The 23,036-nt window shown below is 39.5% G+C and overlaps 1 protein-coding gene across 1 annotated transcript in view; it reads left to right on the forward strand.

The window, feature by feature from the left end:
• Nucleotides 1-1,777: 1,777 nt before the first annotated feature.
• Nucleotides 1,778-23,036, forward strand: part of LOC132557836 (uncharacterized) — a 36,961-nt gene continuing 15,702 nt past the window's right edge. The window contains exon 1 of the mRNA XM_060222362.1: nucleotides 1,778-2,172. Coding sequence (XP_060078345.1) covers nucleotides 1,778-2,172 — 395 coding nt within the window. The remainder of the gene's footprint in view (nucleotides 2,173-23,036) is intronic.

A 23,036-nucleotide genomic window follows, 5' to 3' on the forward strand; every position in this document is an offset into this window, starting at 1 on the left:
TTTAACTATTAAGATCCCGTTAAAATTTCTAAAGCATTGTTAGCTTTTTCCAGCAACAAAAGCCGATGTTTAAATGTCTAAATATATTTGTTTTTCTATATCTTAATTAAGTTGTCACAAATTTATCTTGCCTTGATTTCGAAATTTGCTCAATAATTCATTTTGATATGATGGCACGATACGTAGGCTAAACAGAGGACATGGGATTATTTATCAAAACAAACAGACCTATGATCTCATGTCATCAATCTTTGTCTTTCTCATTTTTGTTCAATATTAGATGTGTCCAATATTTTCAGGTTTTTTTCACCAGTAGTACAATTCTTTTGTCCTTTTGTCCTAGTATTCAGATCGATTTTTTATTGAACATTAACAAAAAATAATTTTAGAGTTACTCAGGATTTGAAAGGGAATTTTACATGTTTTTCACTCATTTTCATTCTGTTTTCCTAGTATTCAAATATGATTTTTAATGAACATAAAGGTTTAAAGTAACTAACAATTTGGAATAAAATGTTTAATGTTTTTAAATGATTCTCCTGAGATTGAATTTCTTTTTATACAGATACGCTGGACATACTGCGTATATTAACCCTAAGAAAGGGACAGAATTCAAGGGGCCACTTAGCCACAATATTTGCGGTTTTGGCAAAACGTGACTTAACTAGTCTCCTTCAACCAGACTCTTGTTGTCTGCACACGCAACAACAATGTGATCAAGCAGCTGGAAGAATGAGACTAGACTTGTGCTGCAATTTCCCCTTCAGGTCAACCTGAATTAACATCAATAAGATTTGATATTGAAGATTAATCGATTATCTAGAGAAATAAAAACAAACTAAATTTTACTGTGTAGTTAAAGGATACACTGTGATACGCTTGGATTAATTGTAAACTATTTTTGGTATATGATTAAAAGCGAAGTCCTTCAATTTACATTTATAAGATATGTCATTAAACTACGGAACAACGTTGAAATTTTTTTTAAGTTGGCGGTCCCAGGTGGCGCTATGATTCAGTCTCAGGATCGAAAATATGACGGACATCATATCCGGCGTGTCGACTCATCGCTTTCCTTGTGTGTCATATTTCTATGATTAAGTCGCGTGAGATCCGACGAATTCTACTTAAGGCTGATGTAATCATTATACTTATTCATTTTGAAGTGGTAAATAGTCCATCGACACAAGTATACCACAAAGGACCGCAGAAGTAGGGGTATTTCTGATCAAATAGTGGTCTCTGTGACACAGGGGCGCGCAATTTTAACACAGGAACACGTTTCTTTGAAAGTGGGTATTTTGGCTCAAGGACTTGTGGCTTCGTAAAGCAGAAAGCATGAATGTTTTGCATCCAGGGTCATGGATAATTGTACTCGAGGTGAAAAACACTGTTATTTGAATAGTATGACGTGTAGAATTTAGACACCAGCGGATGTAAGGGGTTTAGATATATGACATCAAGGAGGTAGACCCAGAAACGTCGGGATTAAGATAAATGACATCAAGGAGGAAGGCACAGAAACGTCTGGATTAAGATATATGACATCAATGATATAGACACAGAAATGTCGGGATTAAGATATATGCCACAAGGAGGAAGGCACAGAAACGTCGGTGTTTAGATATATGACATCAAGGAGGTAGACACGGGGATTTAGACATGGTGACATGGGTCGGGGATTTAGACATGGAGACGCAGGCCGGGGATTTAGACATGGAGACATGGGCCGGGATTATGACATGGAGACGCAGACCGGGGATTTAGACATGGTGATATGGGTCGGGGATTAAGGCATGGAGACGCAGACTGGGGATTTAAGCATGGTGACATGGGTCGAGGATTAAGACATGGAGACGCAGACTGGGGATTTAGGCATGGTGACATGGGTCGGGGATTAAGACATGGAGACGCAGGCCGGGGATTTAGACATGGTGACATGGGTCGGGGATTAAGACTTGGAGACGCAGACTGGGGATTTAGACATGGTGACATTGGTCGGGGATTAAGACATGGAGACGCAGGCCGGGGATTTAGACATGGTGATATGGGTCGGGGACTAAGACATGGAGACGCAGGCCGGAGATTTAGACATGGTGACATGGGCCGGGAGTTCAGACACAGCCCCGGAATTCAGACACGAGAACGTGGGGGTTTAGACACCAAAAGTCCGTAATTATAACATTGTGGCGCAAGCCGGGGCTTTAGACACGGATACCCTGGAATTAAGTCAAGGTGTAGTTTATCACAGAAACCTAGTGATAGAGATGAATTTATGGATTTAGAAACAAGGACCTGATGATATGTTAGAGATGTAGTTAGTGTACTTTTACGTTTGGACCTGATGTCTCACCTTATGAACAATGCCGGTTGGTTTTCACTTACATATAGACAGAAGGATTCTAAACAATAATTAGGACAATCTATCGCTGTTGGTCACCAGTCTGTAAAGGTTTGTGTTGTATATGATAAAACACACATCACGGGTATGACAGCCTTAGAAAAAAGGTTACAGCGTTAGCGGTACAGCGAAATGTAGTGGGTATATGAAAAACTCGCATGTTCGTTGGAGAAGCATCATGCCAGATGTGAACTGTTTTAGTAAAAAGAAAATACCACAGGACTTGACAGAAACATTCACGAGACTAGAATGGGCCGAATGTGTTGGACATGACTATCAAGTAATCTTGTTATCAGAAAGACATGTTTTTAGCATGGGTTCAAAACAGGTGTGTAACTACTGACAATGTTATTTGTGTACAACATCATATGTTCATTTTTACAAATGAACTGCCTCGTTTTCAAAACTGTCAAGTGATCATGATATGTAAGCGTTGAATGTTAGAGGGGTGTCCCGAATAAACTGAGTGGTCAAGGTGGACCTTTGAAATAAATTGTGAACATTGGGATAGCAGGGAAACGTGACTGTGTACACTACACATAAAATCAATAAAAGTAATGTTTTTTTTTCTGTCATGTCGCTTTAAACTAAACAAAATCAAGGGCATCGAAGAAAAAGAAAAATTCTAACGCTATGTTATCACAATTTAATGCCCAGTCAAACAACGAACACATCAAATTCGATTGATAAAAAAATAATTTATTGAGCAGAATTAATTAGTTCTTTAGACTGAAACACAAACACCTGCTTCAACTGTATACAATGATGTTGCCATTTCTTCTCTAACAGACAGCCAGGTATACACAACACAAAAAGACACAGGTTTCACTGCATCGAAAATACACCACTATTTGTTAAACATCTCCTGTCAGAAATACCGAAACAACTGATTTAGCGCCAATCTTCGGAAGTCATTTCTATTTTCGATGAACGTTTAATTAGATGGCTTCCGTATTCAGGTTTCCAGAACGCATAACAAATGGAATAAATCCGAACTTAACTTTGGCGTCTGTTATGACGTCTTCAAGGACATTTAAATGAACTGCAATGTAGAGAGTTCCGTTGCTGTCTCTATGTGTTACAGATTGTGTCTAAACGTTGAGGATTTCAACATTTTTCTGCTGTACACAAACCATAACAAGCCTCTCGACACTTCAGGCCATAAGCATTACAGACAAGACCTAGAAGGACGAAACAGCTGTATGATGTAACTTCACTTACGGGTCCAAGAAGGACGAAACAGCTGTATGATGTAGCTTCACTTACGGGTCCAAGAAGGACGAAACAGCTGTATGATGTAGCATCACTGACGAGTCCTAGAAGTAGAGAACAGCTGTATGATGTAGCATCACTGACGAGTCCTAGAAGAACGAAACAGTTTTTATGATATAGCATCACTAACGAGTCCTAGAAGGACGAAACAGCTGTATGATGTAGCAACATTGTCGGGTCCTAGAAGTAGAGAACACCTGTATGATGTAGCATCACTGATGAGTCCTAGAAGTAGAGAACAGCTGTATGATGTAGCAACATTGTCGTATCCTAGAAGTAGAGAACATCTGTATGAAGTAGCATCACTGACGAGTCCTAGAAGGACGAAACAGCTGTATGAAGTAGCATCACTGTCGTGTCCTAGAAGTAGAGAACAGCTGTATGAAGTAGCATCACTGTCGTGTCCTAGAAGTAGAGAACAGCTGTATGAAGTAGCATCACTGTCGTGTCCTAGAAGGACAACACAGTTGTATGATGTAGCATCACTGTCGTGTCCTAGAAGTAGAGAACAGCTGTATGAAGTAGCATCACTGTCGTGTCCTAGAAGAAGAGAACAGCTGTATGAAGTAGCATCACTGTCGTGTCCTAGAAAGACAACACAGTTGTATGATGTAGCATCACTGACGAGTCCTAGAAGCAGAGAACACCTGTATGATGTAGCATCACTGTCGAGTCCTAGAAGTAGAGAACACCTGTATGATGTAGCGTAGCATCACTGTCGTGTCCTAGAAGTAGAGAACAGCTGTATGAAGTAGCATCACTGTCGTGTCCTAAAAGTAGAGAACAGCTGTATGAAGTAGCATCACTGACGAGTCCTAGAAGGACAACACAGCTGTATGAAGTAGCATCACTGTCGTGTCCTAGAAGTAGAGAACAGCTGTATGAAGTAGCATCACTGTCGTGTCCTAGAAGCAGAGAACACCTGTATGATGTAGCATCAATGAGGTGTCCTAGAAGTAAAGAACAGTTGTATGATGTAGCATCACTGACGAGTTCTAGAAGTAGAGAACAGCTGTATGATGTAGCATCAATGAGGTGTCCTAGAAGTAGAGAACAGCCGTATGAAGTAGCATCACTGACGTGTCCTAGAAGGACAACACAGCTGTATGAAGTAGCATCACTGTCGTGTCCTAGAAGTAGAGAACAGCTGTATGAAGTAGCATCACTGTCGTGTCCTAGAAGTAGAGAACAGCTGTATGAAGTAGCATCACTGTCGTGTCCTAAAAGTAGAGAACAGCTGTATGATGTAGCATCACTGACGAGTCCTAGAAGGACAACACAGCTGTATGAAGTAGCATCACTGTCGTGTCCTAGAAAGACAACACAGTTGTATGATGTAGCATCACGGTCGTGTCCTATAAGTAGAGAACAGCTGTATGAAGTAGCATCACTGTCGTGTCCTAGAAGTAAAGAACAGCTGTATGATGTAGCATCACTGACGAGTCCTAGAAGTAGAGAACAGCTGTATGAAGTAGCATCACTGTCGTGTCCTAGAAGTAAAGAACAGCTGTATGATGTAGCATCAATGAGGTGTCCTAGAAGTAGAGAACAGCTGTAAGTAGAGAACAGCTGTATGAAGTAGCATCACTGACGAGTCCTAGAAGGACAACACAGCTGTATGAAGTAGCATCACTGACGAGTCCTAGAAGGACAACACAGCTGTATGATGTAGCATCACTGACGAGTCCTAGAAGGACAACACAGCTGTATGATGTAGCATCACTGAAGAGTCCTACAAGGACGAAACAACTGTATGATGCTGCGTAATTCATTTCTTAAGCTCTATTCAATTTTGAATTTGTATTTAAAGATGCTTTTCACGTGTGTGTTTTGTACAATTCTAAAAGTTTCACCGTTATCATTATTCCTGTTCCCTGTCTACGGATCTAATGTGATACTTTATGGTAAAAATATTTCAAATGGTTGACACATACGTAATAGTTACTTACAGCGGAATTTTTTGAGGAAGAAGGGCAAAAAAGACATAAGTGATATGGCCTTAAATCAAACACCAGCACATCAAAATGATAAATGAAAATTGTTTGAAGGAAGCTTAATGTTTGTGATATAAGATCCCCAGTCATTGTTATGAAAAACAATTCGTTCTTGTCACAGAAGATTGTTCAAAACTATCTGGAGTGGATCGGAAGTGATCGTGAGTACGGTCCGACTTCCGGCACGTCTCCGAGTGCAATGCGTACTTATACCTTCAAGCAGGGTCTGTCACCGTGAAGAATGTATTCTGGACAAATGCCACGTGCGGTGATGGTCGATGACTTGATCACGTGACGAATACGCGTGTATGAAGAAGCCTATTTCAGATCAAGATGGGATTATATGTATGTAAAAATTGACAAACAAACAATCGAAAACGGACATTCTCAACAAAAATGTCGGTATATGGATATGAATAATGATTTACAAAATCGACAAGCAAATGAATGTCATTCGGAACCAGTCCCCGTGAATTTCCATTATGATCCGAATGTCTCTATGTTATGATTGCTCTCGGACTAAGCAGACAGTGGAACGAAAACATCCTCATTATTCTTAATGTTCACGTGCGAGTTTAGATTACTATGATTAAGTTAAGTAAAACTTATCTAAGGTAAAGAAGCAAACTAGAAAAGTCTGATTTCTAGTCACGCCCTCTCCTTGTCCCCCTTCCTACCCCCATCCCTCCCCTTCTCATACCTATCCGCCCCTCCCCTTGTCCTCACCCCTACTCTCCCCTTCCCTTGTCCTATCCATCCGTCACTTTATCAGCATCCCTATTCGCCAAATTCCCTTTTTCTCATCCCTTTCCATTCCCTTCCCTTGTCCCAATCCATATTCGCCCCTTCCCTTGTTCTCATCCCTACCACCCTTCTCCCCTTCACCTCATCCCTACCACCCTTCTTCCCTTGTCCCAATCCTTACCATCCTTGTCCTTATCCCTACCACCCTTCTCCCCTTATCCAAGACCCTACCACCCTTGTCCCAATCCCTACCACCCTTCTCCCCTTGTCCCAATTCTTACCACCATTCTCCCCTTGTCCCAATTCGTACCACCCTTATCCCCTTCTCCTCATCCCTACCACCCTTCTACCCTTGTCCCAATCCCTACCACCCTTGTCCTGATCCCTACCACCCTTCTCCCCTTATCCAAATACCTACCGCCCTTCTCCCCTTGTCCCAATCCCTACCACCCTTCTCCCCTTGTCCTTATCCCTACCATCCTTCTCCCCTTCTCCTCATCCCTACCCCTATCCCTCCCCTTGTCCTCATCCCTACCCCAATCCCTCCCCTTATCCCTACCCCTATCCCTCCCCTTGTCCTCATCCCTACCCCTATCCCTCCCCTTCTCCTCATCCCTACCCCTATCCCCCCCTTGTCCTCATCCCTACCCCTATCCCTCCCCTTGTCCTCATCCCTACCCCTATCCCTCCCCTTGTCCCATCCCTACCCCTAGACCTCCCCTTGTCCCATCCCTGCCCCTATCCCTCCCCTTGTCCTCATCCCTACCCCTATCCCTCCCCTTCTCCTCATCCTTACCACCCTTCTCCCCTTGTCCTCATCCCTACCACCCTTCTCTCCTTCTCCTCATCCCTACCCCTATCCCTCCCCTTGTCCTAACCACTAGGAAGGGATCGGTGAACGCTGTAATCCGATGATAAATCGACTGAGCCGTGGAGCGGTCTCCGAAAACTCGACGAACTCTTTTGAATGTCGTTGCAGGACCGTCCAGGAGACACTAAAAATTCTCTTACTTATTATCAATTTTATATTTTTCGTGATTGAAGACATTGTTATCGTATCAGAATACAGCACTTTTGTCGTGATTTGTCGTCTTTTGGGGCGAAAAGATGAGAATTAAGACCTGTTGATTATCGTCCTTTCGGCGCGAAAAAAAAAAGAAAGAATAATAATTTCGAATCTAAATGCTACGAGACGAATCAACGAAATGGCAGAAATCAGCCACCATAGGAAACCAAAATTTATCGATCCATTTAAAAAACAAAAAGAAATGATTCCATTCTATGTCACGGTTTGATATCCCGCACTCGTCACACAAGCTCTTACATACGTCATCTTTTGTTTACAATCAGTATTTCATATACACAAATTTTTCAGTTTTATTAACAATCTTTCTTTTATTTAATCTTGTCATACATTTGTATCGACGATTCTAACCGTAATACTTAAGAAAACTTATATATCAAAAGGTATATCTATTTTTACCTCAGAAACACGACACCATAAAGTTCAACAACAGCTTCAACTAGCGTGATAAACATATGTTCCCTTAAGAGTATGAATACACATCAAGCAAGTTACACCGTGTTCTCAAACCGTCAAAGCTGATTTATTGTGTGTTTTTAATGCTGAAGTAATGCTTGGGGTGAATTCAGACGGTTAATGTCATAACCATTACCCTCAGGCACAGGAAAAATTTAGGTCACGTGTGATGAGGTTATATTGATTTTATGAAACTTTCATGTTTTCGACAAATTGCAGCTAAGAAAAATAGAACGTGTTATTGAAACGTTATCTTTAAGAAACGCTGAACTCTCAACGGACGTACACCGTGTACAGAGATCCTTGTAAGTCTGGACACCTTGGTTTGGGTGTACAGTAGAACCTTGTTAGTCTGGACACATTGGTTTGTGTGTACAGTAGAACCTTGTTAGTCTAGACACATTGGTTTGTGTGTACAGTAGAACCTTGTTAGTCTAGACACCTTGGATATTGTGTACAGTAGAACCTTGTTAGTCTAGACACCTAGGTTATTGTGTACAGTAGAACCTTGTTAGTCTAGACACCTTGGTTCGTGTTTAACAGTAGAACCCTGTTAGTCTTGACACCTTGGTTTACAAGTACAGTGGAACCTTGTTAGTCTAGACACATTGGTTTGTGTTTACAATAGAACCTTGTTAGTGTGGACACCTTGGTTTGTGTGTACAGTAGAACCTTGTAAGTATAGACACTTTGGTTGGTGTGTTCAGTAGAACCTTGTTAGTCTGGACACATTGATTTGTGTGCACAGTAGAACCTTGTTAGTGTGGACACCTTGGTTTGTGTGTACAGTAGAACCTTGTAAGTATAGACACTTTGGTTGGTGTGTTCAGTAGAACCTTGTTAGTCTGGACACTTTGGTTTGTGTGTATAGTAGAACCTTGTTAGTCTGGACACCATGGTTTGTGTGTACAGTAGAACCTTGGTACTCTTGACACCTTGGTTTACAAGTACAGTGGAACCTTGTTCGTCTAGACATATTGGTTTGTGTGTATAGTAGAACCTTAATAGTCTGGACACTTTGGTTTGTGTGTATAGTAGAACCTTGTTAGTCTGGACACTTTGGTTTGTGTGTACAGTAGAACCTTGTTAGTCTGGACACATTGGTTTGTGTGTACAATATAACCTTGTTAGTGTGGACAGCTTGGTTTGTGTGTACAGTAGAATCTTGTTAGTATGGACACCTTGGTTTGTGTGTAAAGTAGAACCTTGTAAGTATAGACACTTTGGTTTGTATGTACAGTAGAACCTTGTTAGTCAGGACACTTTGGTTTGTGTGTACAGTAGAACCTTGTTAGTCTAGACACTTTGGTTTGTGTGTATAGTTGAACCTTGTTAGTCTGGACACCTTGGTTTGTGTGTGCATTAGAATCCTGTTAGTCTTGACACCTTGGTTTACAAGTACAGTTGAACCTTGTATTCTAGACACATTGGCTTGTGTGGACAGTAGAACCTTGTTAGTCTTGACACTTTTGTTTGTGTGTATAGTAGAACTTTGTTAGTCTGGACACTTTGGTTTGTGTGTACAGTAGAACCTTGTTAGTCTGGACACTTTGGTTTGTGTGTACAGTAGAACCTTGATAGTCTAGACACCTTGGTTTGTGTGTACAGTAGGACCTTGTACGTCTAGACACTTTGGTTTGTGTGTACAGTAGAACCTTGTTAGTCTGGACACTTTGGTTTGTGTGTACAGTATACCCTTGTTAGTATGGACACATTGGTTTGTTTGTACAGTAGAACCTTGTTAGTCTGGACACTTTGGTTCGCGTGTACATTAGAACCTTGTTAGTCTGAACACTTTTTATTCGCGTGTACAGTAAAATTTACAATACCTGAACACCTTAATAAAGTGAACTTACTTTCAACGGGATTTTTGAATAACCATTTGTTGACCTAGATAATTTAATTGATTTGCGCCTTTAAAATACATCAAGAAAAGGACATTTTGTTCAATTACATGTAGTAACTGTCACATGCCACTTGGAATTGGAAATTTATTTACAAGGAAAGTAAAATTCCTTTTTCTTCTCAAAAAATCAATATGTCGACCTTAGGTAAAAGATGTATTTAGTTTTTTTGATACAATGTCTATGAATGTGTCAGCTGCCCAACCCCATCAACGTGTGATTTGAGGATTTCTAGATCTTATCGTTACAGATCGGGAGGGGGTCAATATTCCATGCATTCTCACCTAACGCTTTGGTTATTCTTATTCTAGGCATGACAAGCTTAAAAAATATAAATAGATAAAAAAAAAAGCTATATTATATAAATCAATGAATAAGGATTTGTCATAATTCTATAGATACAAAAATTATAATACATGAATATCGTAGATATTAAAGAAAAAAAATATGTATCAGTGTTTAATTTTGAAAACTGTTTTGTGATTTTTAACTGAATAGTCTAGTAACTGAGTAATGTTACTCTACACACGAATGCGGCGACTAACACAAGACATGAGGTGATTATTTACTTCAAAATTATTCTCTTCTTCTATAAACCTTAGTGCTAGATATTGATTAAGGATTTAAACTAGGTTATCTGCTAATTTGCATGTCGTGTCTTAAATGCACTTAAATTGACTTAGGCAGGTAAACATCTGGTATTTCGAAGTAAAGAATGTTCAGAATTGTGTGAAGGAATCTAATCTAATTTCTGAACCGAAAAAATAAATAAATGTACAATTATGCATATTTAAATAGGAAAATCACATTTACACAAGTCGTTATCAAATACTAATTTTAGTCGACTATCACGCAATCTTTTCAATTATCACTTATTAATATTGTTTTGATATTGAAATTTACTAGTATTAAGGTTTGAATTTTCTAAGGTAAGTTTGAGACTTCAGGTTTGTGGATGTATGACCCCGTCTTCAGCGGCATGTGATTCTCATGGCGCTGTTAATGTGTCAATGGACAAGACAAATGACCCTTATTGTCATGAATATCATGCCTCCTGCATGATGTTCAGTGAGGTTTCACAATTCTACAATATACAAACCCCTACCTCCAAATGAACTTGACCGTTCCCTAGGCAACAACTTGTACAAATTAATTTGGTCATTTCATCATGAATGGTTAAAGAATGAATATCATTGTGTAATACTGCACTTCCGGTCGGCCACAATCCCAGAATGCAAGTCTGATAACCAATGAAATATGAGGCTTGATCACGTGATCAATATAAAATTTCATGGATTTTATTTATATGTTGATTTGTTTTTGTTTCTACCGAAGTGATTTATTAGATTAAATAACTCAGTAAGGATCCAAGCATGTCGGTGTTATTACAGGATCACCGCGAATCCTGTAGTCTGAATCCATACTTCGGCGAGTTTTTTTAACGAAATGACAATAAATTAGGATTAAGTGTTTCCAACGGTAACTTTCATTTTCTAATGATTTTTAAGACATTAATATTTTTCTTTTGTTTAGAAAGTTTCATATCTTAGTGACTTTCAGAGATAGGTAACTTTCAGTCTTTAGTGACATTCAGAGATAGGTAACTCTCAGTGTTTAGTGACTTTCAGAGATAGGTAACTCTGTGTTTAATGACTTTCAGAGATAGGTAACTCGTAGTGTTTAGTGACTTTCAGAGATAGGTAACTCTGTGTTTAATGACTTTCAGAGATAGGTAACTCTCAGTGTTTAATGACTTTCAGAGATAGGTAACTGTCAGTGTTTAATGACTTTCAGAGATAGGTAACTCTCAGTGTTTAGTGACTTTCAGAGATAGGTAACTGTCAGTGTTTAATGACTTTCAGAGATAGGTAACTCTCAGTGTTTAGTGACTTTCAGAGATAGGTAACTGTCAGTGTTTAATGACTTTCAGAGTTAGGTAACTCTCAGTGTTTAGTGACTTTCAGAGATAGGTAACTGTCAGTGTTTAATGACTTTCAGAGATAGGTAACTCTCAGTGTTTAATGACTTTCAGAGATAGGTAACTTTCAGTGTTTAATGACTTTCAGAGATAGGTAACTCTCAGTGTTTAGTGACTTTCAGAGATAGGTAACTGTCAGTGTTTAATGACTTTCAGAGATAGGTAACTCTATGTTTAATGACTTTCAGAGATAGGTAACTCTCAGTGTTTAGTGACTTTCAGAGATAGGTAACTCGTAGTGTTTAGTGACTTTCAGAGATAGGTAACTTTCATTGTTTAGTGACTTTTAGAGATAGGTAACTTTCATTGTTTAGTGACTTTCAGAGATAGGTAACTCTCAGTGTTTAGTGACTTTCAGAGATAGGTAACTGTCATTGTTTAGTGACTTTCAGAGATAGGTAACTGTCAGTGTTTAATGACTTTCAGAGATAGGTAACTCAGTGTTTAATGACTTTCAGAGATAGGTAACTGTCAGTGTTTAATGACTTTCAGAGATAGGTAACTTTCAGTGTTTAATGACTTTCAGAGATAGGTAACTGTCAGTGTTTAGTGACTTTCAGAGATAGGTAACTGTCAGTGTTTAATGACTTTCAGAGATAGGTAACTCTGTGTTTAATGACTTTCAGAGATAGGTAACTCTCAGTGTTTAATGACTTTCAGAGATAGGTAACTGTCAGTGTTTAGTGACTTTCAGAGATAGGTAACTCTCAGTGTTTAATGACTTTCAGAGATAGGTAACTGTCAGTGTTTAATGACTTTCAGAGATAGGTAACTCGTAGTGTTTAGTGACTTTCAGAGATAGGTAACTCGTAGTGTTTAGTGACTTTCAGAGATAGGTAACTCGTAGTGTTTAGTGACTTTCAGAGATAGGTAACTGTCAGTGTTTAGTGACTTTCCGAGATAGGTAACTCGTAGTGTTTAGTGACTTTCAGAGATAGGTAACTTTCATTGTTTAGTGACTTTTAGAGATAGGTAACTTTCAGTGTTTAGTGACTTTCAGAGATAGGTTACTTTCAGTCTTTAATGACTTTCAGAGATAGGTAACTGTCAGTGTTTAGTGACTTTCAGAGATAGGTAACTTTCATTGTTTAGTGACTTTTAGAGACAGGTAACTTTCAGTGTTTAGTGACTTTCAGAGATAGGTAACTCTCAGTGTTTAATGACTTTCAGAGATAGGTAACTTTCAGTGTTTAGTGACTTTCAGAGATAGGTAACTTTCATTGTTTAGTGACTTTCAGGGATAGGTAACTCTCAGTGTTTAATGACTTTCAGAGATAGGTAACTCTCAGTGTTTAATGACTTTCAGAGATAGGTAACTTTCAGTGTTTAGTGACTTTCAGAGATAGGTAACTTTCATTGTTTAGTGACTTTCAGAGATAGGTAACTCTCAGTGTTTAATGACTTTCAGAGATAGGTAACTGTCAGTGTTTAATGACTTTCAGAGATAGGTAACTCTGTGTTTAGTGACTTTCAGAGATAGGTAACTTTCATTGTTTAGTGACTTTCAGAGATAGGTAACTCTCAGTGTTTAATGACTTTCAGAGATAGGTAACTGTCAGTGTTTAATGACTTTCAGAGATAGGTAACTGTCAGTGTTTAGTGACTTTCAGAGATAGGTAACTGTCAGTGTTTAATGACTTTCAGAGATAGGTAACTGTCAGTGTTTAATGACTTTCAGAGATAGGTAACTCTGTGTTTAGTGACTTTCAGAGATAGGTAACTGTCAGTGTTTAATGACTTTCAGAGATAGGTAACTGTCAGTGTTTAATGACTTTCAGAGATAGGTAACTTTCAGTGTTTAATGACTTTCAGAGATAGGTAACTTTCAGTGTTTAGTGACTTTCAGAGATAGGTAACTCGTAGTGTTTAGTGACTTTCAGAGATAGGTAACTTTCAGTGTTTAGTGACTTTCAGAGATAGGTAACTCTCAGTGTTTAATGACTTTCAGAGATAGGTAACTTTCAGTGTTTAATGACTTTCAGAGATAGGTAACTGTCAGTGTTTAGTGACTTTCAGAGATAGGTAACTCTGTGTTTAATGACTTTCAGAGATAGGTAACTGTCAGTGTTTAGTGACTTTCAGAGATAGGTAACTCGTAGTGTTTAGTGACTTTCAGAGATAGGTAACTGTCAGTGTTTAGTGACATTCAGAGATAGGTAACTCTGTGTTTAATGACTTTCAGAGATAGGTAACTGTCAGTGTTTAATGACTTTCAGAGATAGGTAACTCTCAGTGTTTAGTGACTTTCAGAGATAGGTAACTCTATGTTTAGTGACTTTCAGAGATAGGTAACTGTCAGTGTTTAATGACTTTCAGAGATAGGTAACTGTCATTGTTTAGTGACTTTCAGAGATAGGTAACTGTCATTGTTTAGTGACTTTCAGAGATAGGTAACTCTCAGTGTTTAGTGACTTTCAGAGATAGGTAACTCTGTGTTTAATGACTTTCAGAGATAGGTAACTGTCAGTGTTTAGTGACTTTCAGAGATAGGTAACTGTCAGTGTTTAGTGACTTTCAGAGATAGGTAACTCTATGTTTAGTGACTTTCAGAGATAGGTAACTCTCAGTGTTTAGTGACTTTCAGAGATAGGTAACTCTATGTTTAGTGACTTTCAGAGATAGGTAACTCTATGTTTAGTGACTTTCAGAGATAGGTAACTCTCAGTGTTTAGTGACTTTCAGAGATAGGTAACTCTATGTTTAATGACTTTCAGAGATAGGTAACTGTCAGTGTTTAGTGACTTTCAGAGATAGGTAACTCTCAGTGTTTAGTGACTTTCAGAGATAGGTAACTCTATGTTTAGTGACTTTCAGAGATAGGTAACTGTCAGTGTTTAATGACTTTCAGAGATAGGTAACTGTCATTGTTTAGTGACTTTCAGAGATAGGTAACTGTCATTGTTTAGTGACTTTCAGAGATAGGTAACTCTCAGTGTTTAGTGACTTTCAGAGATAGGTAACTCTGTGTTTAATGACTTTCAGAGATAGGTAACTGTCAGTGTTTAGTGACTTTCAGAGATAGGTAACTGTCAGTGTTTAGTGACTTTCAGAGATAGGTAACTCTATGTTTAGTGACTTTCAGAGATAGGTAACTCTCAGTGTTTAGTGACTTTCAGAGATAGGTAACTCTATGTTTAGTGACTTTCAGAGATAGGTAACTCTATGTTTAGTGACTTTCAGAGATAGGTAACTCTCAGTGTTTAGTGACTTTCAGAGATAGGTAACTCTATGTTTAATGACTTTCAGAGATAGGTAACTCTCAGTGTTTAGTGACTTTCAGAGATAGGTAACTCTCAGTGTTTAGTGACTTTCAGAGATAGGTAACTCTATGTTTAGTGACTTTCAGAGATAGGTAACTCTCAGTGTTTAGTGACTTTCAGAGATAGGTAACTCTATGTTTATTGACTTTCAGAGATAGGTAACTCTCAGTGTTTAGTGACTTTCAGAGATAGGTAACTCTATGTTTAGTGACTTTCAGAGATAGGTAACTCTGTGTTTAATGACTCAGAGTGTTGTCAGTGTTTAGTGACTTTCAGAGATAGGTAACTCTATGTTTAATGACTTTCAGAGATAGGTAACTCTCAGTGTTTAATGACTTTCAGAGATAGGTAACTGTCAGTGTTTAATGACTTTCAGAGATAGGTAACTCTGTGTTTAATGACTTTCAGAGATAGGTAACTCTCAGTGTTTAGTGATTTTCAGAGATAGGTAACTGTCAGTCTTTAGTGACTTTCAGAGATAGGTAACTGTCAGTGTTTAGTGACTTTCAGAGATAGGTAACTTTCAGTGTTTAATGACTTTCAGAGATAGGTAACTGTCAGTGTTTAATGACTTTCAGAGATAGGTAAATGTCAGTGTTTAATGACTTTTAATTTCTCCTCGTTTTCAAATGTTTGGCGATGTTCAGAAATTCATTATTTTCAATGTATTGTGACAATACTATCATATTTTCTTGTTTCTAGTAAAACTAATAGGATATGTTCTATTTGAATGGATATCTAAGACCTTTTGTCCTAAGTGACATGGATTTAAAAGAAAGTGCGTCACTAAATGAAATTTATCGAAGCAGAGTGTTCCGAAAAAACTTGAAAGCAACAAAACAGATAGATTAAAAGAACATTATAAAAAAAAGGAACAAAACCACACAATGAAAAAAAAATGTATTAGAAATGAAATAAACTATTAATGCCAAATCTGGTTGTTTTAGAAGACGTATTTTTGAACTCGCGCATGTATGGATTTTGAACTCGCGCATGTATGGATTTTGAGCTCGCGCGTGTATATGTTTTGATATGTTTTACGCATGCCATTCGGACTAAAGATGCGATTTCTTAAGGAATTTAAACAGGGAATTTGATCAAATAAATCCGATATTTTTGCTGTAAATGGAAATATTGTACAATTTTGTTCTTAAGATAATGTCGATACATAGTCGATACATGATTAAGAAGTGTAATGGTCGCCATAGTGATCTTATTGAGAAAAAACATTGTCTGTTTGACATCAAGCTGGACGTATTTGATGCCCTCCTGTTGGTTCGGTTGTCGTATACATTTTTCTCATTTAAGAACGTGACATTACTTACTTGGATTCACTAAGATTTACATGGTCGGTGTCATCGATGAAGCAGAAGACGCTTACCCTTCCTGAACATCCGGGCGTACTTTCCTGAATTTTTTTCAGGAGTCTCCGTGTAAATATTTCGTTTGTTCATATATAGCGCTAGTTTTAGGGAAACTTGGAGTTTGAATTATGATTATGTTGCCACGTTGGTATTTTCTTGATGTTTTTGTCAACCTTTGAAAATACATGTAATATTTGCGAAATGATACATTAATATCATGTAAGGTTACGACGACTTTCCCTTTAGTTGTGCTATGGTGTCAAATTCAACAATATCAGAAATTGTTGAGCACATTTGAAAAGAATTGGGGAAAAAAACCGAGAAGGAATCTTCTTGATAACTAACAATTATCAACAGAGATGTTTTAGTTATATTTCCTGGTTGATCGCAATGCACTTCGTCATACGATTGTAATTTTGAGAAAAAAGTCATTAATCAAAACATCGAGTTGAAAGGTTTTGTTGACTAACATTAAAAATCGTTAGATTTGATCGATAACTCGTAATTGAAGCAAATTGTACTGTCAGACTAGGCCTACATAGATTAAGGTTTTTTACCGGAAGTGATGGAAATGTGTTCAATGGAACGAAGCGGGAAAATCATTAGTGGCTTCTCGTATTGAGCGCGATATTACTAACTGTTCAATAATTACTTAACTGTTAATTTTACATCACAGTGTCAGACACAGAGGCGGATAATCAGACTGGTTTGTAGGTAACAATATTGGAGTATTAACAGTTAATTTTACATCACAGTGTCAGACAGACAGAAAGACAGACAGACAGACGGATAATCAGACTGGTTTGTAGGTAACAATACTGGAGTATTAACAGTTAATTTTACATCACAGTGTCAGACAGACAGAAAGACAGACAGACAGACGGATAATCAGACTGGTTTGTAGGTAACAATACTGGGGAGTATTAACAGTTAATTTTACATCACAGTGTCAGACAGACAGAAAGACAGACAGACAGACGGATAATCAGACTGGTTTGTAGGTAACAATACTGGGGAGTATTAACAGTTAATTTTACATCACAATGTCAGACAGACAGAAAGACAGACAGACAGACGGATAATCAGACTGGTTTGTAGGTAACAATACTGGGGAGTATTAACAGTTAATTTTACATCACAGTGTCAGACAGACAGACAGACAGACGAATAATCAGACTGGTTTGTAGGTAACAATACTGGAGTATTAACAGTTAATTTTACATCACAGTGTCAGACAGACAGAAAGACAGACAGACAGACGGATAATCAGACTGGTTTGTAGGTAACAATACTGGAGTATTAACAGTTAATTTTACATCACAGTGTCGGACAGACAGACAGACAGACAGACAGACAGACGATAATCAGAGTTTTGAGTTGAATATATTAGAGTATTAACAGTTAATTTTAAATACATCACACAGACAGAAAGACAGACAGACAGTGATGATAATCAGACTGGTATCGTCCCTGGTCAGTGATTAACAGTTAATTTTACATCAGAGTGTCAGACAGACAGAAAGACAGACATACAGACGGATAATCAGACTGGTTTGTAGGTAACAATACTGGAGTATTAACAGTTAATTTTACATCACAGTGTCAGACAGACAGACAGACAGACGGATAATCAGACTGGTTTGTAGGTAACAATACTGGAGTATTAACAGTTAATTTTACATCACAGTGATGCTACATCACACAGCTGATAATCAGACTGGTCAGTGATGCTAACATCATACAGCGGTATCGTCTCTAACAGTTAATTTTACATCACACAGCGGTATCGTCCCTCGTCAGTGATGCTACATCACACAGCGGTATCGAGTTTTGGTGAATAGTGATGCATTAAAATACATCATACAGCGGTATCGTCTCTCGTCAGTGATGCTATATCATACAGCGGTATCGTCTCTCGTCAGTGATGCTATATCATACAGCGGTATCGTCTCTCGTCAGTGATGCTACATCACACAGCGGTATCGTCCCTCGTCAGTGATGCTACATCACACAGCGGTATCGTCCCTGGTCAGTGATGCTACATCATACAGCTGTATCGTCCCTCGTCAGTGATGCTACATCACACAGCGGTATCGTCCCTCGTCAGTGATGCTACATCATACAGCGGTATCGTCTCTCGTCAGTGATGCTACATCACACAGCGGTATCGTCCCTCGTCAGTGATGCTACATCACACAGCGGTATCGTCCCTGGTCAGTGATGCTACATCATACAGCGGTATCGTCTCTCGTCAGTGAGCTACATCATACAGCGGTATCGTCCCTCGTCAGTGATGCTACATCATACAGCGGTATCGTCCCTCGTCAGTGATGCTACATCACACAGCGGTATGGTCCTTCGTCAGTGATGCTACATCATACAGCGGTATCGTCTCTCGTCAGTGATCCTACATCATATAGCGGTATGGTCCTTCTTCAGTGATGCTACATCACACAGAGGTATGGTCCCTCGTCAGTGATGCTACATCATACAGCGGTATGGTCCCTCGTCAGTGATGCTAAGGGCTGAATGTCTGAAACCTAAAAGGTGACTGGGGAAATTCCAAAGTGGTCAAAATAAAAGTCAAAATCTATATGAATAGACGCACTAGCACATTACTCAGTAAACGGAGTAATGTTCATTTATCTGATAATCTTAGGCTACAGCAAACCTCGAGGACTAATAATCCATCAGCACTGTCTACCAACTGCTACCTCGGAGATTATTTGAAAATACACACAAGTGAGTAGCATATTTTAGGTGAGAATGTAATTATAGATAGTTGTGGTTGTGTGATTCCATATATAGGCGATAGGCGGGAGTGTAAAGGTTGAGGATTATACATTCAACAATTATGTAAACAGCTGCAGGTTGATGTTTTATAGGGTTCTTTGGACGTTTATAGGTAAATATTAGGCTGTAGACAATGAACAGTTAGGTTATAATTATAGGTTAATGTTTGAAAGTTAAGGAATAGGCAATTGATAAACAAAACTGGAGGGTGAAGTTGGAAGGTTGGAGAATAGGTATCTATAAAGGTATATACATAACTACAGGTGGAGGCTGGGACGTTAAGGAATTGCTAATTATTATATATCACGGTGAGATGGGTTAGCGAGGTTGGGGTATAGGTACAGTGATTATCTACATAAAGTTGGTGAAAAAAGCAGACAGCTGGAAGGCGTGTAGGAAGGCAGACAGATAGACGAGTTGACAGGCGAGTAGGCATACAGACAGACAGGTGAGTCGAGAGGCGAGAAGGCGGACGGGGAGGCAGGCAGACAGGTGAGTCGACAGGGGAGTAGGCGGACGGGGAGGCAGGCAGCTGGAAGGCGTGGAGGCAGGCAGACATATAGACGAGTCGACAGGCGAGTAGGCATACTGGGAAACAGGCAGACAGGTGAGTCGACAGGGGAGTAGGCATACTGGGAAACAGGCAGATAGGTGAGTCGACAGGCGAGTAGGCAGACGGGGAGGCAGGCAGACAGGTGAGTCGACAGGGGAGTAGGCGGACGGGGAGGCAGGCAGACAGGTGAGTCGACAGGCGAGTAGGCGGACGGGGAGGCAGGCAGACAGGTGAGTCGACAGGCGAGTAAGCGGACGGGGAGGCAGGCAGAGAGGTGATTCGACAGGGGAGTAGGCGGACGGGGAGGCAGGCAGATAGATGAGTCGACAGGCGAGAAGGCGGACAGGAAGGCAGGCAGACAGGTGAGTCGACAGACAATTAAGAGGACGGGGAGGCAGGCAGACAGATGATTCGACAGGGGAGTAGGCGGACGGGGAGGCAGGCAGATAAATGAGACGACAGGCGAGTATGCGGACGGGGAGGCAGGCAGACAGGTGAGTCGATAGGCGAGTAGGCGGACGGGGAAACGGGCAGATAGATGAGTCGACAGGCGAGAAGGCGGGCAGGAAGGCAGGCAGAGAGGTGATTCGACAGGGGAGAAGGCGGACGGGGAGGCAGACAGACAGGTGAGTCGACAGGAAATTAAGCGGACGGGGAGGCAGGCAGACAGGTGATTCGACAGGGGAGTAGGCGGACGGGGAGGCAGGCAGATAGATGGGTCGACAGGCGAGTAGGCGGACGGGGATGCAGGCAGACAGGTGAGTCGATAGGCAAGTAGGCGGACGGGGAAACGGGTAGATAGATGAGTCGACAGACGAGAAGGCGGACAGGAAGGCAGGCAGACAGGTGAGTCGACAGGCAATTAAGCGGACGGGGAGGCAGGCAGAGAGGTGATTCGACAGGGGAGTAGGCGGACGGGGAGGCAGGCAGATAGATGAGTCGACAGGCGAGAAGGCGAAAAGGAAGGCAGACAGACAGGTGAGTCGACAGGTGAGTAGGAGGGCGGTGAGGCAGGCAGACAGGTGAGTCGACAGGCGAGAAGGCGGACAGGAAGGTAGGCAGACAGGTGAGCCGACAGGCGATTAAGCGGACGGGGAGGCAGGCAGATAGTTGAGTCGACAGGCGAGTAGACGGACAGGGAGGAGGTAGATAGTTGAGTCGACAGGCGGGTTGGCGGTCGGTGAGTTTTTATTCGGATGGATAGGTAAGTAGATATGAAGATAACCGTTAACAGTGTACAATATACCTTCCACATCCCGTTCCGTTCCTCATAAAGGTGAGACTGACTATACTATTTACAGAAACAAGATTTATTAAAATTGGTTTTAAATTGAAAGTGACACTTTATCGTTTCAATGATAATGTCTATCGATTTGATATCTACTTTGAACTACGGTTCCTCTCTGTTCAATCAATATTGTCTTGTCATCGAAATTACAATATTAATCAATCTTAATTACTCTCCGGAACCCGTCTGTGATATCAGAAATAAAATTCAATATTGAAAATAGTCCGTGCTTGTCTTCGCAGTTCAAGAGTATCAGTTGAACTCTTCAGCTATAATTCTGACCAAATATGCAATTTGATTGGGTTAGAATTTAAAAACTGACCAATGACAGATATCGATGATATTACTTTGTATATATGAAATTAAGTTTACAGCTATGACGTCACCAGAACACTGACATCTGTCGGTGAGACAACGCCCAATGACAGGACGAGTCACGGAGACGGAAAACCTGCAACCATCCAGTCTACAGCAAACACAGCCATTCAGCGAGGAACTCTCGGTTACACGTTTTCCTCCAACAAGAACGAATTCAGCGGTTGTGGATTCATCTTTCTTTAAAAGCAATGACATTCGGGCCAGCAATGGCTCAGTCTAGTGAATGAGATGGATTTGAATTAACGGGAAAAAAATGGAAAACACAATTTACATATCTAAGTTCAAAAACATAACGATAACTATATATTGTAAAAGAGGGGATTTCATTTTGACCTTAAATTCAGCCAATTTAATCTGTACATAGATAAGCGGAGGTCAAGGTCGGTATTCAAAGTTTGGTTATATAAGGGTGATTGACCCGAACACTAAAGGTCATATGCCTTGATAGACGTTTAAAAGTAAACAAATCTTAAGTTGTTACGATTCGTCAACTGTTTGTGAGGTCAGAAAATTGGGACGATCTAGGTGAATCTGTACCACAGCTGCAATCACATCGTTCTGGTATTTATTTATTTATTTATTTATTTATTTATTTATTTATTTATGTATTCAAAGTTTGTTTGTTTGAATTAAAACGGTGTCAACATTAGAACTGAATAATTTCCGTTTATTCTTTATGTGTTGCCTAACAGATATTTTGGAAGGTCTTTCAAGAAAAGAATAATTTTACACTGGTTAAAAAAAATAAGAATCTTATGTTACATTTCAACCAGATTATATTGAATTAGATATTTCACATTTTGTCCTCAATTCATTGATTCTGCGTTTAAGTTTTTGGTTTTTTTATTAAAATCCTCGATCTGTTCAAAGATCAATCAGTGTTTTTATTGCGTAACATAAAAATAATATACCATTTTATTGGTATGTGAAATCCATCCCATAATATCACAGTAAGGCGTGAGATTTAAGGGATATTTGGCAGCATTAATACAAATTAAAAGACCTTCAGAGATCCGATATATTTGTTGATAAACTTTGACAAAAGCTATTAAACATACTTCTGTCTATAGCCCCTAAGCTACTGCTAGCTTCTTAAATCAGATGACGGTCTGGTTTCAGCCACTTCATCATCTTTTAGTGACGTAATTTTACCTACAGAAATAAATCATCTATGTTTAGGTTGGTATCTATATCATGTGTCTTCTAATGCAAGATTTGAATCCCGTTTGACATCAGCAATAAAAAAAAGACAAATATTCTACTGAGCGTAACAGGAGATGACTTTAGATGTACCATGGAAGACAGATTCTGGTCTTTTAAAGTTAACATAATACTCCTGTGAAAAACTTGTACATAAGATATGAGAAAAAGGGCTTTAAATGCATACTAGTAATACAGGATTGTGGTGGTGATGTTTAATGAACGTAACTGTAATACAGGATGGTGGTGATGTTTAATGAAGGGTTACTGTAATACAGGATGGTGGTGATGTTTAATGAAGGGTTACTGTAATACAGGGTGGTGGTGATGTTTATTGAAGGGTAACTGTAATACAGGATGGTGGTGA

Source organism: Ylistrum balloti, unplaced genomic scaffold, assembly GCF_031769215.1.
Source record: "Ylistrum balloti isolate Yb309-2 unplaced genomic scaffold, AGI_CSIRO_Ybal_v1 Utg370732, whole genome shotgun sequence".
NCBI classification, from domain to species: Eukaryota; Metazoa; Mollusca; class Bivalvia; order Pectinida; family Pectinidae; genus Ylistrum; species Ylistrum balloti.